The following is a 17515-nucleotide window of genomic DNA, read 5'->3' as shown; positions in this document are numbered from 1 at the left end:
AAGCTGCAGAGAAAACGGAAGCATTTCACCAAGCTTGGTCTAAAAATGCTAAAAGGGTAAAAATAACTGAGTTCATCCAAAATAGCAATTTTGACAGGCGTCCATCTTAAATTATCCTTAAGTATTAATGCATTACCTTGTAAATTATATCAGCTGGTATCCTCAAGATCCTGAAATTCCTGAACCGCCGGTGATTATGATTATTCGTACTAAGAGTGTGCTTGTAAAGAAATTATTTCTTAAATCATCAAAATTAACTGAAAAAATGGTCCATCTATTGAGTATTCTAATCAGGCGCACACAACTGAAAAGCTTACGTTCTGTTTCAAGGCTCAATCTTATGCTAACTTCCCTTATTGCAGTCATTGACTTATTTTGCTCATGCAGCGAATGGTGTGAGTGCATTTGAGGTGGTAAATTTCGAAATCGTGGTGTATTTGCTTTGGTACACATATCAAGGCCGGAAATGACGGTGCTAGCGATGTATTTTGGGAAGTCTTACCCGTCAAGAGAAAATATATATAATCTACTACAACCAAAACAGCTAAACCACCTAACTTTATGTATATTGTGGCAAATACTACACTTTATAGCACCTGCGACGTGGTGATTGGAGAAGGCATTGATGGAAGGCACAAAAATGTCGACGTTTTAGAGCTTTTATTATGCCAGTGTGAATTAGGACATCGGGGTCACCCTCTGATCTTCACCCCATCATGGCTCAGTTTAGAGGAATTCACGGTTTCTAGGGTATACGAAAGATAGTTATAAAGCAACATAAACACTTACAACCACAGAGAATGGAATTTGCCCACGAAACCAGGTTTACCAGCTTTGGTTCGTCGTTAGTCTGCCAAGGAGGATAGCGTAATGCTCAACCGGAAATCGTAATCTCTGGGTTATGATGCGGACATATTATCCCCAGAGAAACTTATTCAGACTCACTATTTTTGTTAATGTACCTTACGAATCTGTATTCGGCATAGAAATGCAATAAAATTACGTAAAAACTTCAATTGAACGGTTTAACCGTTGTATTTAATACACAAATTCTGTATATTCTTGTTTTGCAAAATAAATTCACGCATATTATTCGTGCACAATCATTACAATATAAACACGTTGCGTAATAGGTCCAGCAATCGGTAGTAAATACGTACGAAGAAGAAACATGCGGAAATGGATTTTTGCTATACTATTATCCTTAACATTCACAGCCTCTTCGTAAGATTCTTAGGTGAGAGGGTAGGGAATCCTACACCCTTATGGGATAAAAACCAGTTATCAACACAAATATTGATTTGATACGGGGCGATAGAGCTCGCCTAGTACTAAATCCAACGGCCTGTGAAATTGACACATCAGAGTAAGGAGACCAGAACGTTTCCCGGCGGTTTCCCAGGTACATCTCGTATTAAAAAACCACACAGCTTGGTTGAATCCGCGGATGCTCAGAGGTGTCACCCGGAATCGAGCCCGGACCCTCGGGTCAATAACCAAGCGTCCAACCCATTGTACTCCCACTTCCCTCGGTAACAATACATGTATTACAGTATTTTCCCAAGAGTCGACCTGCATAAATAAAATAACCAGAAAAGTTATTCAAAATTAAATTCACTTTAAAAATCCGATAAAATCTACAGCATCCCCGAATCATATTCTAATCACATAACGAAATGTACAAGCAAAACTATGTGCTACTTAAGGCTTGTTGCTAAACACTACGTCATTTTGAAAACATTCCCATTTCACGAATTTTTTTCTTTACCTTAAAGCTCTTGTTATTAACGCCCTACATCCTGGTGGAAGTGCCATCTGCGTTTCTGTGGATATACATTTATTTATATTTTAGGCATGTGCGCGCCCCTTCTTGCTGGTGGTAAACTAATTCAAGTCGTATTATTGCTTGTGGGTGCATGATGGATCGCCAGGCTCGAAGTTCCCGGCTACCAGCTGTGTAACTGGAAAGGTAGGTTTCAGGACTAGGGTTTTGCTTTCCCCTGAGGCCAGTAATCAAAGAATAAGCAGTGTTCATACTCTCAGTAAATACAGCATAAGTAATGAGGGCATGACAGGGTGGCCACTCATTTTCTGGATTCACCACCCAAGTTTTCCATGCATAACAGCGGTCAATACGGCACAGGATTTCTTTCATTTTGCACTTCTTATATTTAAAACAATTGGACTTTAAGGTATTGATTAATCACAATATCCTTGAAATTACTGTGTTCCGCCAAATTTACCTGCAAATTAAACCTCATTTATAACTGATTACTCCATCCCTGAAAAGGAAAACAACCGGTTTTGCATTCTATTACCTAAGCCAGAGCAAAGATGACGATTTACGCTTCCACATAATTACTTACCAATTCCTTAACAAAAAAAAATTTAAAAGACTGAGGAGATGCGTTACTTCTTGAAATCGACGCAGTTCCAATAAACATGTTGACTACCTTAAAATTTAGAAGTTATAAATTTTTTATAACTTCTACCTGATGATGGCTAAGATGCACAATCGGCAATTATAGCATGCGGATATATGGCGAGCTTTTACATTCACCTTTATATAAATACTACCTAGATCAAAAAGTTCCCGGAATAACCACCGTGTGTCGCTCCCATCGTTCCGATTTGAGTTCTGTTTTTTTGTTAAATTGGTACATCTGTTGTTGATATTCCCTTTAAATCTTAGTGTCATAACTTGACATTTGCAAAAGTTACGGTCGGTTTTCGGTATGTCCATCAGTGCTTCCTGCGATTTTTCCATTACTTCCTCTCGGCTGCTAAAACGCGTTCCCCGTAATGGTTTTTTAACTCGATTGAACAGAAAGAAGTCACAGGGAGCCAAATCAGGTGAATTCGGTGGCTGTTGGATGGTATTTGTTGCATTTTTCGTCAAAAAATTACGAATAATGATAGCACTGTGCGACGGTGCGTTATCATGGTGCAAAATCCACGAGTTTTCTGCCCACATTTCTGGTCTCTTTCGGCGAATTGCTTCACGCAAACGTCTCATAACGCCCAAATAATACTCTTTGTTTACTGTCTGGCCTTCTGGCAAAAATTCATGATGCACTACACCGTTGTAATCCATGAAAACCGTCAGCATTGCCTTCTTTTTTGACTGAAAACGACGTGGTTTTTTTGGTCTCGGCTCATTTGGTGAACGCCATTCACTTGCCTGATGTCTGGATTGCGTGTCGTACTCATAAACCCACGTCTCGTCTCCAGTAATGATCCTTTTGATGAATGTGGGATCGGATTCAGCCTCGCAAATCATGTCTTTTGCGACGTCAACACGGTCTCTTTTTTGCATGAAATTGAGGTCTTTTGGCACCAACTTTGCTGCTACACGACGGAAACCCAAATCATTAACCACAATGTCTTGGGCGGATCCATAGGCAATGTTCAAGTCCTCCGCTATTTCTCTGATGGTTAATTTGCGGTTATTGACCAACATTTCTTTTACTTTATCAATTTTTTCACCGACTTTCGATGTCGATGGTCTGCCACTGCGTTCATCATCTTCGATTGACTCACGACCACTTCTGAACCGCTCGTGCCACTGGTAAACGACCGTTTTTTTTAGAGAATCGTTGCCGAAACACTTTTCCAACATTTCCAACGTCCGTGCGCCACTAAATCCGTTTTTTACGCAAAATTTAATACAAGTTCGTTGTTGCAAATTTAAATCCATTTCTGCAATTGTAAAAAATCGCCAACACACACAGAGATAGATGTACTCTTGGCTACGTAACTTTTGCAAATGTCAAGTTATGACACTAAGATTTAAAGGGAATATCAACAACAGATGTACCAATTTAACAAAAAAAACAGAACTCAAATCGGAACGATGGGAGCGCCACACGGTGGTTATTCCGGGAACTTTTTGTTCAAGGTAGTATATGCGGCACTAGGAACTTTCTGTGAATAATTTCTGTTATCTAATTTTACCATTCCAGAACAAGACAGAGAGCAGCTACCCCTCCGCCTGCTAGTAAATTGTTTTAAATTTTCGTTTACGATAATTTCACATTTCCTATCAACACTAAAAAACCTTTTTTCCAATCTGGAATCGGCAATTAGCTCAGCTTATTCCCAGCTCTTATTAACGAATAGGGATTAGCCCAACTTTCTCAAACTCGTGAAGAAAATCAGCGACTCCCGACTTTTCCAAGTCTCAAATGAGTAGTAGTAGTTTTTAGGGGAGGCGACCGACAGCTAAGGTCATTTGCGCCATAGGGGATGGACAGGAAAGGATGAAGGGTGGAGAGAAACCCGGAGTCGGCATTAGCCTGCTCTTTACGAAAGTCGCCAAGGGGTCAGCAGTTTAACATCCCATCCGACGGACGGCGTACTCACTCAAAGTGCCCTCCACAAAGCACCTCAAGTAGGGATCGAGATACCTCTGAAAAATATTCGACACCGCCGGGATTTGAACCCGTGCCCTCAGGGTGGGAAGCCAGTACGTTAGCCCCCGCACCATCTCGATCCCCAGTCTCAACGGTACTTGTCTTGGCGGTACCAAGTATGTTATCAAATAAATATTGGTGTAGCTTTATCGACGGAAAGAATTCTTCCTATTGTCTGAATTCCAACAGCTACATAATCTATGAGATAAATGATCATGAAATGTATACCGGCCCATTTCAAGCAACGAACTCCGTAGTTACACGTTCAAATGCAAGAAATGCTTTGAATTCTGGATAAAATAAAGCTCAAAAACCAACCGTCACTGGTCAATCATAATAAACATTCACCACGGCTTCTTCCGGATTTGCTTCAAAGTGCAATTTACTTTTAATCGCACTGACAAGCTCAAACGCGTTCAGAAACATTAATATCCGCAAGCATAAACAAGATCATATCTGTGACACATTGGTTTTTAAAGGGCAACCCGCTTAGTGATGTCGAGAGCAACAGCCACACGCGTGACTCATCACCCATGCCTACTAGTTCACCACACAACGCGCCAATTCCTACCTCCCAACGAGCTTCCTTCGCCTCCCCCATCGACCTCGGAAATTCGAATGCAGGCGCTCGCATAAAGCCGGGCGACGCCCTCGTGCAACCCGACGACCGAAGGAAATGCGCGCACAACACGATGGCGCAACGGCAATGCTATTTAAGACCTAAACTCATTATACGAAAATCCGCTATTCTAATGGCCGCACGGACACGACTCGCGGATGGGTGAGCGTGCTAACGTGCTCTAGGGGTGTTGGGTTCACCCATCGCTTACCGCAGATCCAAGACACTACCACCTATATCGATTCGTATGTTGGCATCGACCTCCCGAATCGATTTACGTCCACAAAACCTGTACGAGACATGCTATATTTATAAAGAAAGCAACTTCTAGTTTACAGCGGCTACGCTTACAAATTTACCCACACAACACTGGAATCGCGCTTAATTCAGGGATACTATTTGACTCACCTCCTGAACGGAAGAGGAGTTCCTTTTCACCGACCAACAGATAACGAAGTGGACTGTTCTGCAAATGCGTACACGAATTAAAAGGCAATAAGGGTGGTGAATAAACCGACCCTAGCATTGAATATATCCAATTTAGTCCTTGTAATTTCATTAAGCTAACAGTTTTATTTCCATGTGTACTAAAAATACAGCAATAATTGTATTGCCGTCGCCAACATTCGCACTATTCGTAGAACACTATTTGCGACAACAATAAAGGGGGAGCACCTAAGAAAATAAAAGGTTCGAGCAGTCTAAAATAGGAGCATATAGAATTAAATTATCACTCTCCAAGTCTGGCGTCCTACTCTCGTGCCGTGTGCCAGGTTGGGTTTAGCCGAATGTATATTAAGTCTATTGTACTTGTGGATTGTAGGTCCGCAATGTGTACAATACTAACCGAAAATAAGTGTCTGAATTGCATGCGTATTTTCTCTTTTAATTTATTTTCTTGCCCCCTCTTGTGTAGGCATAGGAATAGCTGCTATCGATGTAACATATGTGGGCATGTTGCACGACTGGTGCTCGGTTGCCACCTTTCCACGCGGTTTTTGGTGGATCGCGGGGTACAAAACGCGTGAGGAAATACAGGGAATACGTACATGTAATATGGCTGGTGACCTACTAATATACATTTATTTCTACGAAACAATTTATCTCAAAATTATTTTCAATTATTATAAGTAAAAGGACAAATATTAATGACTTATTTATCTTGACAATGAAGATTGGAGGATCCACAGGGATTTTGATTATCATGCTCATTTACGTTCTACTAATTCTTGCAACTACTTTTTTAAGGAAAGTTTTACCAACACTCATATTTTTATTCTAATTTCCTACAACAACTCCTACATTTCAGAGCACTTTTAAATAAAGCCAATGATATTAAATACATTAAGTAGTTTATTTTTTGCATTAGTTATTATTTAACAACTTTTCCTCAGGGTACTTGAAGTGAAGACATATTTAACTCTACTAAGCTTTCGGTCACGTCATTAACCCTATTACACAGCAGTAGCAAAAATATTTTTCATGAAGGCATTTTTAGCATTTATTGAAAAATTTTCAAATGATAGTAAATTTAAAAAAATATACATTCCAAGTTGGTATGAAACGTTTTATCTGCACTATCTGCTCTATATTTTTGCACATGGGTCCAGGGGTTGAGCGCTGGACAACTGACCGGGGGGGCGCGGGTTCGATTCCTGGGAAAGACTCTCTGGGCACCCTCAGCTCCACCCAAACTGGGTGAGTTTTCGGGTTCAGATCTTCCTGGGAAACCATAGATGGCACAGGGAAAGGCACTGCCCCCCCAACCTGATGTGTGAATTGCACACGGCGTTGGGCTTCGTGCTGGGTGAAATCTACCATCACCTACCAAACCGACACCCGGGTTGATTACTGGTAATGATATATGTATATATATGTGTATATATATATTTTTATGCGTGTGTGTATATATATATATATATACCTGTATATATATATATACCTGTATATATATATACCTGTATATATATAATACATTTCGTCTATGAGCCCACATGCTCAAGTGCATCAAGCTGAAAAAATTATAAATCTTGCATCACATCCATGCGCAATCGAAGTGGAGAAATTCATCTGTATGCCCCGTTTTATTCCTTTCCTTCGGAAACCATCGAAAATATAGAATCGTTACACAAATTGTTGTAAGGATTGAGTTAAATCGTGCGTCCGCATTATGATAGTTTTCTGTTTCAATTGACACCAGATGGTTGGGGAACACGATTACTTTTCACTTATAAATAAAGCTTTTTTCAATGGCCCTTAAACAGCATAGCATTAAACCATACAATAGGTACCCCCTCCTCCGACAGCAAGTCTAAAAACAATGCAAAAGGAGGAATTCAGATACTCCTAAGGCTTCAGAGCTGAGGGAATATATCGAAGCTGAAGTGTTAAGGAAAGAGTAAAGAAAAGGCGACATGGAGGGCGGTGGGGCGGAGAGAGAGAGAGAGAATGGCGGCGAGGTCAGAGGGGAAATGTGGGTATTCAAGGAAGGAGGGGGGGGGCGAAGTAGCGGCACCACTGCTATCATCGAACGGTCGAGCTGCCGTGAAATGGGTACACCAACCCACAAGTATACGAAAGCACTCTCCCAGTCACGCAAAGTGCACTAGGGCAGGGAGAGACTGCGGGGCGGCTCTTTTCCTTCGCCTCAGAAGAAACGACCAAGGGCGAATTATGGCTATCAGTGCGGGAAATGGAGAAAGCGCGGACGGCGGCACGACCATTTCCAAGGGACGCAAGGAGGGGCGGGGGAAGGAAGAGAGAAGAAGAGGAACCAACGCCAACTAGACAATAACACCAACTGAGAATTGGAGGTGGTTGATTTCTACGGCACGGAGAAAAAACGATGACTTTCCCCGAGACAAGAGGCATGCCTGGATTTTCAAAGACGCCACTTGGATGGAAACGTTGACGACTTGGGAAGTCGAGAAACATAAAACTATTCAAGTGATAGATTATCTATTGATAGATCTATGAATAATAGATAAGCCCCGATGGGAATCTTGATCCTCGAAGCACAATCGAGAATGTAGTATCCAACATTAAATTTGAAGATATGAATAAAAACCACATGATCACTTTAAAGGCTACCGCCCGTCGCAGAAGTTATTTCTTTCTATATCATTAACCCTAGATTCAACCGTTATCGAGGTAGAATACTACTAACAATATGCCTGTAATATCGAAAAATTTTTCTTAGAGACAAAAATATTATGAACAGAAATTAATTAAAACGATGGGTTAAACTTCTTCCATATTTAACTCAAGTGTCGGAGAACCACGCTACTCAGAAATCAACCAGATGGTTACTTTTATGGATAATCATACATATGTATTTCACCTTTCATTTATAACTACGGTAAGTTAAATTCACGCATCAGGTTATGGGTCAGTTTTTTCCGCGTTTCCCGCGATTTTCCAGGAAAATGCCGTAACCAGACAATCACAAAACTCGCGAAAAATGTCCACTGCCATCACCCGGATACGAGCAGGGGGCCCATCCGTCGAATAGCAGAACGCTCCGGAGCTAACTCGCCATTTCGTTTGCCGAGTATAAAAAAATATCCCGGAAGGACTATAAAGAAATCTAATATAAAGTCATCATAAACAAGCAAGGGTGAGAGAGCATGCCAAGAAACATACGAGGGTCATCCGGAAAGTAGTACCCGTTCGTGAAATAAAGACACAAAAGTAAATATTAACAAACATAAAAAATTTTATTTGAAAGAGGATACTTTAAACTACTTCTCAACATAATCTCCAAGCAAATTAAGGCATTTGTCATAACGTGTGACAAGTTTCTGTATTCCTGCTGCATAGTCCTTCGCCGCCAGCTCATTGAGATACGCGAGGGACCCATCTTGCACAAATTTTTGCATAATGCAGATGGTGTTTAACAATTTCATGAACAATTGTTCGAGAAACATTGGGAAAATGCTCACAGATGTCATCAATTGTGACGCGCCGATCGTTCCTCACGAATTCGTCAACTGAGCTCACCAGTTGGTCTGTAATGACAGACGGTCTCCCCGAACGCTCATCGTCGTGTGTGTTCCCCCTCCCCATGTTGAAGTTGCGACACCACCGCCGAACAGACGACTCGTCCATTACATTGTCTCCATACACCTCCTTTAATTGGCGATGAATATCACATGGGCGAACGTTTCTTGCATTGAGGAATTTAATCACTGCCCTCACTTCACAACTGGCGGCGTTCTCAATTTTTTTAAACATTGTAAACAATCACAGAAACAACACAGGCAATGCTAGCGTCACGCAACTTGGCTCAGAGAAGGCAGACAAGCCACTGAAGCTATCTGACCTCGTCCAGCGGCTACTCGCGTCGTCAGCACTTCATGCGGCACGAACGGGTACTACTTTCCGGATGACCCTCGTACATATACAGGACTATGGGATACCAATCCCTTAAAGGTGTCCTTTAGATGAAAGCAAAATTGGTCGAATTCAAACCTAAAATGGTCTAACATGCATGAACCGGGCTTCTTAACGGAGGGTTATTCGCTCCGTCAGCATTACGCGAAATTCTGTATAAGGCGAGGCCTGCGTTACAGAAGCTGTGACGACGCGTATACAGGCCTACGGAAGGATCACCACATTACTTAATTCCAAACAGATGATTTTGTGATAGCAAGGCATGCGGGGGTGGAAAAAATAAAATCTTTGAAAAATCCACGAAATTATAGCACTATTGGCAAAATATTTATCCATCAATAAGAAATTAAAGTAATAGTAAATAAAATACTATAATTGCCACTAGTTTCAGATTTCAAATTTTTTTGACTTGTACAAATTTTACGGGCCAAAAATCTTATTTTCTATGCATCTTACGAGGGCGGTTCAATAAGTACCCGTGTTTGAGGACAAAGGGCGTTACTGAGGGAAGTTTAAGCTATCATCGTGTGCTGCCATATATCAGACGATGGTGAAACAAATTTCAGACTGATTTAAATGTTAGTTTGGATTTGGTAGCCATTCAAGTAAGACGTGTTACGTGCTTTTCGCTGTGATGGAAAAAGAGCAGCATCGTTCGGTAATTCGCCTTTTGTTTTTGGATGGGAAGAAATGCGAGGAGATTAAAGCAAAGTTAGATGCTGTTTATGGGTACACTTCGCCATCTATGACCACAGTTGGATATTGGTTCAACGAATTTAAACGTGGGCGAACATCTATTTTTGATGAGGAGCGACCAGGACGGCCGGCAGACGTGGTTACCGAGGAAATCATTCAAAAAGTCCACACCATGATTCTCGCTGATCGACGAACGAAAGTGCGTGAAGTAGCAGAGGCCGTGGGTGTGTCGACCGGAACGGCAATTAATATCTTACATGATAAGTTGGCAATGAAAATATTGTCGGCCCTATGGGTGCCGCGATTGCTGTTTCACCACGATAACGCACCAGCACATTGATCCGGAGTTGTCGCCGCCAAACTGCATTAACTACATTATGAATTGCTGCCGCACCCGATCTGGCTCCCTGCGACTTTTTCTTATTCCCTGACATGAAGAAATGGCTCGCGGGAAAAAAAATTAAGCTCAAACGAGGAAGTTATCGCCGAGATAGAGGCGTATTTTGGAGAGCTCGACAATTCCTATTGTTTGGAGGTGTTAAAAAAATGTCCGGAACGTAGGGAGAAGTGTATCTTTCTAAAAGAGAACTTTGTAGAAAAATAAATATTTTTGAAAAAATGGTTTCTTCATTTCTAACACGGGTACTTATTGAATCGTCCTCGTAACATGGAAAAATAAAGTACTATCAATACCCCTATTCTAATTATGTGGCTGTTATGAATCCAACTTTATCGCAATAATTTGCGGGACAAATTGGAAAATCTAAAGAAAAATCTCAAAAACAGGAACTCCTTTACAGGTACTCCTGACACAGATGTACCCTTATACGTGTACAACACCGGAGAACGTTGATTCAATATCGTGTCAAAGAGGATAAAAGCATGGAACAAACAATTTTTCCTGATCATTCTCAAATTACCTGACTCTTCTAGGTAATCTATGCCCAAAAACTCCCCTAACTTTTCCGCATAGTTGGCGACAATGCTGCATTAACTCCCGCGACATACAATTGTTGTAATTCACGTCGAGAGCTAGATTACGTGTCACGCCTCAGGCGTATAATATATGGCTAAATATGATATCATTCAACTTTCAAAGACATCTAAGACAATGCGTATTTCCAATTGGAAAATAATTAAGGGTTGCAAATTCCAGAGCTGACACGATAGTTACTCAGCGTAAACCGCCAGGCTCAACCTACCATTCTCATTTGTCACTTTTCTCGAAAGTATCAATTTTAATCCAAAAGCTAAAAACCAGAATATTGCAAGCAAATACCATAGAGAATGGAAAAAATAACCTGGGTTCCTAATTAGATACAATTAACTACATGAACAGCACGCGCACGAGATCCCACTTGACTAAACTACCGTTCAATAAAATTACAGTTACCAAATGAAAAACATACTCTCATGGAAAAAAGATAATAGCGTTTCCAAGAGATGACAATGCATAATATCATACGAGGGTCATCCGGAAAGTAGTACCCGTTCGTGCCGCATGAAGTGCTGACGACGCGAGTAGCCGCTGGACGAGGTCAGATAGCTTCAGTGGCTTGTCTGCCTTCTCTGAGCCAAGTTGCGTGACGCTAGCATTGCCTGTGTTGTTTCTGTGATTGTTTACAATGTTTAAAAAAATTGAGAACGCCGCCAGTTGTGAAGTGAGGGCAGTGATTAAATTCCTCAATGCAAGAAACGTTCGCCCATGTGATATTCATCGCCAATTAAAGGAGGTGTATGGAGACAATGTAATGGACGAGTCGTCTGTTCGGCGGTGGTGTCGCAACTTCAACATGGGGAGGGGGAACACACACGACGATGAGCGTTCGGGGAGACCGTCTGTCATTACAGACCAACTGGTGAGCTCAGTTGACGAATTCGTGAGGAACGATCGGCGCGTCACAATTGATGACATCTGTGAGCATTTTCCCAATGTTTCTCGAACAATTGTTCATGAAATTGTTAAACACCATCTGCATTATGCAAAAATTTGTGCAAGATGGGTCCCTCGCGTATCTCAATGAGCTGGCGGCGAAGGACTATGCAGCAGGAATACAGAAACTTGTCACACGTTATGACAAATGCCTTAATTTGCTTGGAGATTATGTTGAGAAGTAGTTTAAAGTATCCTCTTTCAAATAAAATTTTTTATGTTTGTTAATATTTACTTTTGTGTCTTTATTTCACGAACGGGTACTACTTTCCGGATGACCCTCGTATTTTCATCGCCCACGTGTGTATTATAGAAAAAATGGAAAGTCAGGGTTTGGGAGTATACCATTCACGAAATTAAGTCCTGATTAATTCAAAGCTCATCTAATTTCCTCGTAGGTGGAGGTTTTCCTCATCCCCTCTAAGTGGTTCTTGGCTCGGCATCAGCGTTTGCATACACTCGCCTCGCTCCTACGCAAACCTACGCCCACATCAATCCGCCCTCCCTCCGGCGGAGAAATGTCTGCGGCCGGTCGATCAGGCGGACCCGTCCCAACGCACGCAAGGCATCACTAGGGAGTGAGGTGAAGCAGCCACCGAGGTCACTAGAACTCCGACAAACCGGGGAAACTCCGAAGAGGGCCGACTTGTAAGCATTTAGCAAAAATGCCATTCGACGTGAAAAGGTGAGATCTCGGATTCTGAAGAACTCGTATCAAATGAATGGCGGATGGATTAATCTAAGGTCATTAACTACGTCAGTTATAAATACCTCTAAGTGCCCTGCCAGCTCAACTGTAAGCAAACATCGCATTTTCCACCACATAATGCAAAATTGGCGACTCATAGGTAGATATTTTCCACAAACATCAAAAATAATTAGTAATTTCCTTAATTTGACGCTCTTATTACTTATTTATAACATTTCAATATTTAGATCATAAGTACATAGTATTTATGAACAACCAACATTTAATAAACTTATACGAATCTGGGAAACTGAAGCTCTACGGTCTACGGCTTTAAATGGTTTGAAGGAGAAGGAATTCATCGGCAGTGACCAGCCATGGTGGGGTTGGTCACCGTCATGGAATAACAACATCACAGTTTTATAGTTTACCTTTTGGACGATTAAGGCTATTTACTACAACTATAGGAGATTTTCTTTAAATTTTCTTAACCTATAAGAGCACAATGACATGGCCAAACAAAGCTGATGTCTAAGGAGACGAAAAACTCAGCTAGGCGAACTCGCCATTAACAAACGAGGCCAGTAAGCGTCCAATGATGAATGTGCGTAATTTTAAAATTTGCATTCAGTTTCGCCAAGCCTTTCGCTTTACACCAGAAGGCGGATTTTTTTCAAACAATTTATGCATGAATGCGGGAATTTTCCATGCAATTAATGAACACTTCTTATAAATACGAAACTAATATCACAAAATTCCTATAGCATGCACGAAACAAATTACTCGCAATTATGTTGAAACCACAACGGCCAACGTTCCCAAGATACCTTATACTTCTTTTTAAAATCAGATATATGGACGAATATCTGATGGATAACACACTAGAACCACTGCATAATTTGTGCTATTACCCTGGGGACCTGGGGAAATAAATTTCCTAAAACTACGATATTTGCCTTCGGTAAAGTCGAAGGCTGGTCATCAAAAATCGTTTTTTAGTCAAAATTATAAAGCTGAATACTGCCAACATGAAAACCTAACGGTTAGGTAGAAAAACCTATTCTGGAGATTTTGATTGCAGTTCAAGGAAATCAAATAAGTGACCGTGAAAACTCTAATGCTGACCTCCTCAATGAATTTCACGACTTGTAAGCATTTAGAAATTTCTATGACGAGGACTACTGTAGAAAACTTTGGCAAAACGAAAGAAATAAAAAAATATGGGTGATGGGTAGGGAGAAAAGGTGCATAATGCGCAAGCCCCAGGAGGTCGAGGAACATTCGGGGCTCATTCCCGACGTCCGCAAGGAAAATGCAAATCCACTCGCCCACGCGGCTCGATCTTTTATCCCTGGCTAGCGCCGAGGAGAGCTGGCCGAAATGTCGTGGACACCAACACCAAGGGTAACTCGCGGCCCCAAGAGGCAGTCCCCAAGACAAGAGAAAACTACCTTCAGAAGTGATGCCTCTATCTCTATGCCTCCTCCCGGCCTTTGGGCGAAGATAGTGGTATCGACCAGCAGCCAAAAGTATTCCGGTAGGTCATTCGGGGGGGCGGGGATGAGAACGAGCAGTGCAGAAGGGGAAACGACCCTTCCGGTTCGCTTCCCGGAAGAGTCTCTCCCCTTAAGGAAAGGATTTGGGAGGAGACTTGGTTTTACGCTTACGACCGGATTGCGAGAGGAAATAAAAGGCAAATGAAATCGAACTAATACGGAGGCAAGACATAAAATGGGCGCGAGGAAAAGTATATCTTTCTGCGGGGAGGAAAACTGTACACCAGCCTTCTCGCTTTGGAAAAGAATTACAAAATCAATATCTCGGAAACAAACTCGAGCTCCAGATTTTCCAAGAATATTAAGTGGCATACTAAAAAAAAAGAAACGACAGCTATGAGGAAATGAGTCAGCATTTGAATGAAAATTATTGGAATCGATACGGTGCAGGTTGACGGGACACGAGGTAAGCCGTCTAAAAATAAAATATTGATTGAGTAACGAACTAAACACTGCAGTTAAAAAACTCGCCATTAATCATTTCACCAGATGAATAATACTTTTTTTTGTTGTTAGAACACGTAGTCTCTGAAGTCATGAGCCTGCAAAATGGCAGACTATATCCTCGTCTCGTTGCAACTTAGGAAAAAAACAATCTTGAGTACTATAATGCTAAAACGCACAAACATTCGCTTACTACATATCGATGTTCCCATAAAATTTATTCCACTAACGAATAAAAAAAGGCATGCGATTCTATAGTCCTCCATTACAACGTAGTTTATTTAACATGTACAACAAAACAATTTTTGTGTCACAAAGATATCATAGCACTTATATAAGAAAATCATGCAATTTAACAATTACACTTTCAATAAAAGGAAAAATCAATTATGACAAAATTTAAACTAGTTACAGATTATATGATATAAAGTTGTACCAGATTATATGATATAAAAATAAACTTCTACGCATTAATCTGATGGTGACATAATGCATGATTAATAAATAATATGAAAAATATGAAAACTCTGTGAAGAATAACAACTGCTGTCCATGCATAAGGTGCTCCATAGAAATTTACAAGCAACGTTAGATTTAATTAGTAACAACACAAGCAAAGCACATGGCAATTTACTTCACCAGAATGATTAAGGAGAAACTACTTGGATATCAAAAGGACTGTACATACGTATAAATGTAAGAACTCTGGGTGTTTCCTGCTATTGGATACACAAATTCCTGGGCAGGATACAATTGAAACAGCAAAATGGTTTGAGGCCTAGAATATTCAATACTGTCGATATGTTTCAGCTACATTGAGTAAAATTCATTCAGGTGGAGAAAGTTATTCTCAATTAGTGAAAAATAATGCTGGGTGGGAAAGAAATTTATCTAAAGATACTGAGGCTGCCACATTCCAACTTTCCACTATAGCTCATGGGGGCTATAAACATAAAATTTTGGTTAGCCAATTTAATTTGAACAACTATAACCTGAAAAGAAATTCATCATGGCGTATTTACTGGGAAGGATAGGGAAAATTTTGGCTGAAATTCAAAGAAATAAGTGAATCATGCTTCTAAATACTTCTCCACCCTGATGAACATTAACAGCATTAACCTAGACATTGTAAAGTAGGAGATAAGGTGAGGAACTCTGAATTCTCAGGTAGAGTAATCTGCTGATGGTGAAGTAATATTTTTTCCAAAAGCATTACATTGTTCACTACAGGGAGCTCAAAAAATACTTCCTACTCGACTCACCATCTGGAAATGATTTGGCTCAACATATATGGGCAAATGAATATGTATCATGTGATCTTTATCATTTTTTAGCTTTTCATTCCAGTAAGAATTTTCCCTCTAGCCTAATGGTAAGGAGCTTAATTTGAACTCCCTAAGTGACCAATTATCCCAGCCAGCACCACACATGCCGTGAAAACAAAACAATAAGAATAATGATGGTGAAACTGAACCGAAAATAAAGAAATAAAAGAAAATGAAGGTGCTCATGCTCGATGACATTGATGCTTCATCGATCCAGTTCTTGATACCAGTGAGGACAATGTCACCCTGGTTTCACCCATGAATGCAAGGGAAGGATGGACCAGGGAAATAAAGAAAAGAATGCCGTAGCATTGTGAGGTACCGTTCCAGTGAAAAAGGAAGGAGAATAGGGAGCAGAAGAGAAGCACAAAAAGAAATTTTGCGAGAGTGAGGGGGGCTGAGCCTTCAGCAGCTGAGCACCATTACCAGCTGTCAGGGATTAACTCCACCACCAACACCATCACCAACACTGCCAAAAGCAGATATGTGGGCACAAAAACACGTGGATGATACAGTGAGAGAAATCAGAGAATAGCAAAAGAGGGCTCTTCATCTCTTACCCCAGCAGTGCAGTCTCCTCTGCTGATGCTGACGTCGGCATCTTCCTGTCCCTAGAAGGAAATCAAGGCAATGAGATTAGGGAAGCCGCAGATTTCCTTCCAAGACCAAACTCGCCTTTTGACCGAGACCTCTTCTTTTGTAACAAAAACGGGAATTGACAACAGAAACGATCACTTAGATAAAGGAAAAAATGACCACAGACCATAAGGAGCAAAGAATATGAAATGATGCTGGGGTTCCCTTCTGACGTATCGCTAGAATTACTACATACAACTGAATGGCTTGCATCACAATACTATGAATGAACTGAAAATGTGATGACGGTTGAGATACAGAAGAGTATGCGAGTGGTGGGAACTGAAAGGTGTCCTGATAAAATGATAATTCAGTAAACATGAACCAGGGAAAAAATATCCTACCTCTTCTACCGCCTTTGATAAAAGAAGATCAAGAATGAAAGATAGGTAACAATTAAAAGTTTGTGCATTATAACTAATGAATTGAGGTGACCTACAGGAAGCCAATAACTGGCTTCCACTGGGTCAGAAGGATATCCATAGGTCCATCTTTAAGATAACCTTTAGGCTATATGATGGGCAGCTGAGGACCAAACCCCCAACTGACTTGATGTAATGATGACAACACAAAGGAAATATTCTGAAATCAATATTTCTGAAAAAGACACAAGGAGGGACTTACAAAATTTTGAAAATCATGATAGCGTGTCATTCCATAACAAATTCACTGGAATGAACACTGTTTGAACTTTAATTGATTTTGATGACACTAGTGTGGGACAGAGGGAATTAATGTTGAGAAAACTCTTAGATTAGTGTATACTGAAGTATAATCATAATTACGAGTGCTAGCAGAATTGCAGAATGAAGAG

General features: G+C 40.8%; 1 protein-coding gene across 9 annotated transcripts in view; it reads right to left on the bottom strand.

Moving 5' to 3' along the window:
- The window catches only part of MESK2 (misexpression suppressor of KSR 2), a 164301-nt gene that overhangs the window by 102478 nt on the left and 44308 nt on the right, over positions 1-17515 (bottom strand). For 5 of the 9 annotated variants that reach the window (XR_011701455.1, XR_011701454.1, XM_071587416.1 and 2 more), the window contains one exon: positions 16626-16676. The exons of the other annotated variants lie outside the window; for them this stretch is intronic. Coding sequence is in view for 3 of the 5 variants with exons in the window: in XM_071587416.1 (XP_071443517.1) it covers positions 16626-16676 (51 nt within the window). In the remaining 2 variants the exon portion in view is untranslated. The remainder of the gene's footprint in view (positions 1-16625; positions 16677-17515) is intronic. 9 annotated transcript variants of the gene reach the window in all.

This window comes from Hetaerina americana, unplaced genomic scaffold, assembly GCF_022747635.1.
Source record: "Hetaerina americana unplaced genomic scaffold, ioHetAmer1.1.p SCAF_3, whole genome shotgun sequence".
Lineage (NCBI taxonomy): Eukaryota > Metazoa > Arthropoda > Insecta > Odonata > Calopterygidae > Hetaerina > Hetaerina americana.
Note: the sequence above shows the minus strand (reverse complement) of the source record. Positions and strands in the feature narration are given on the sequence as shown.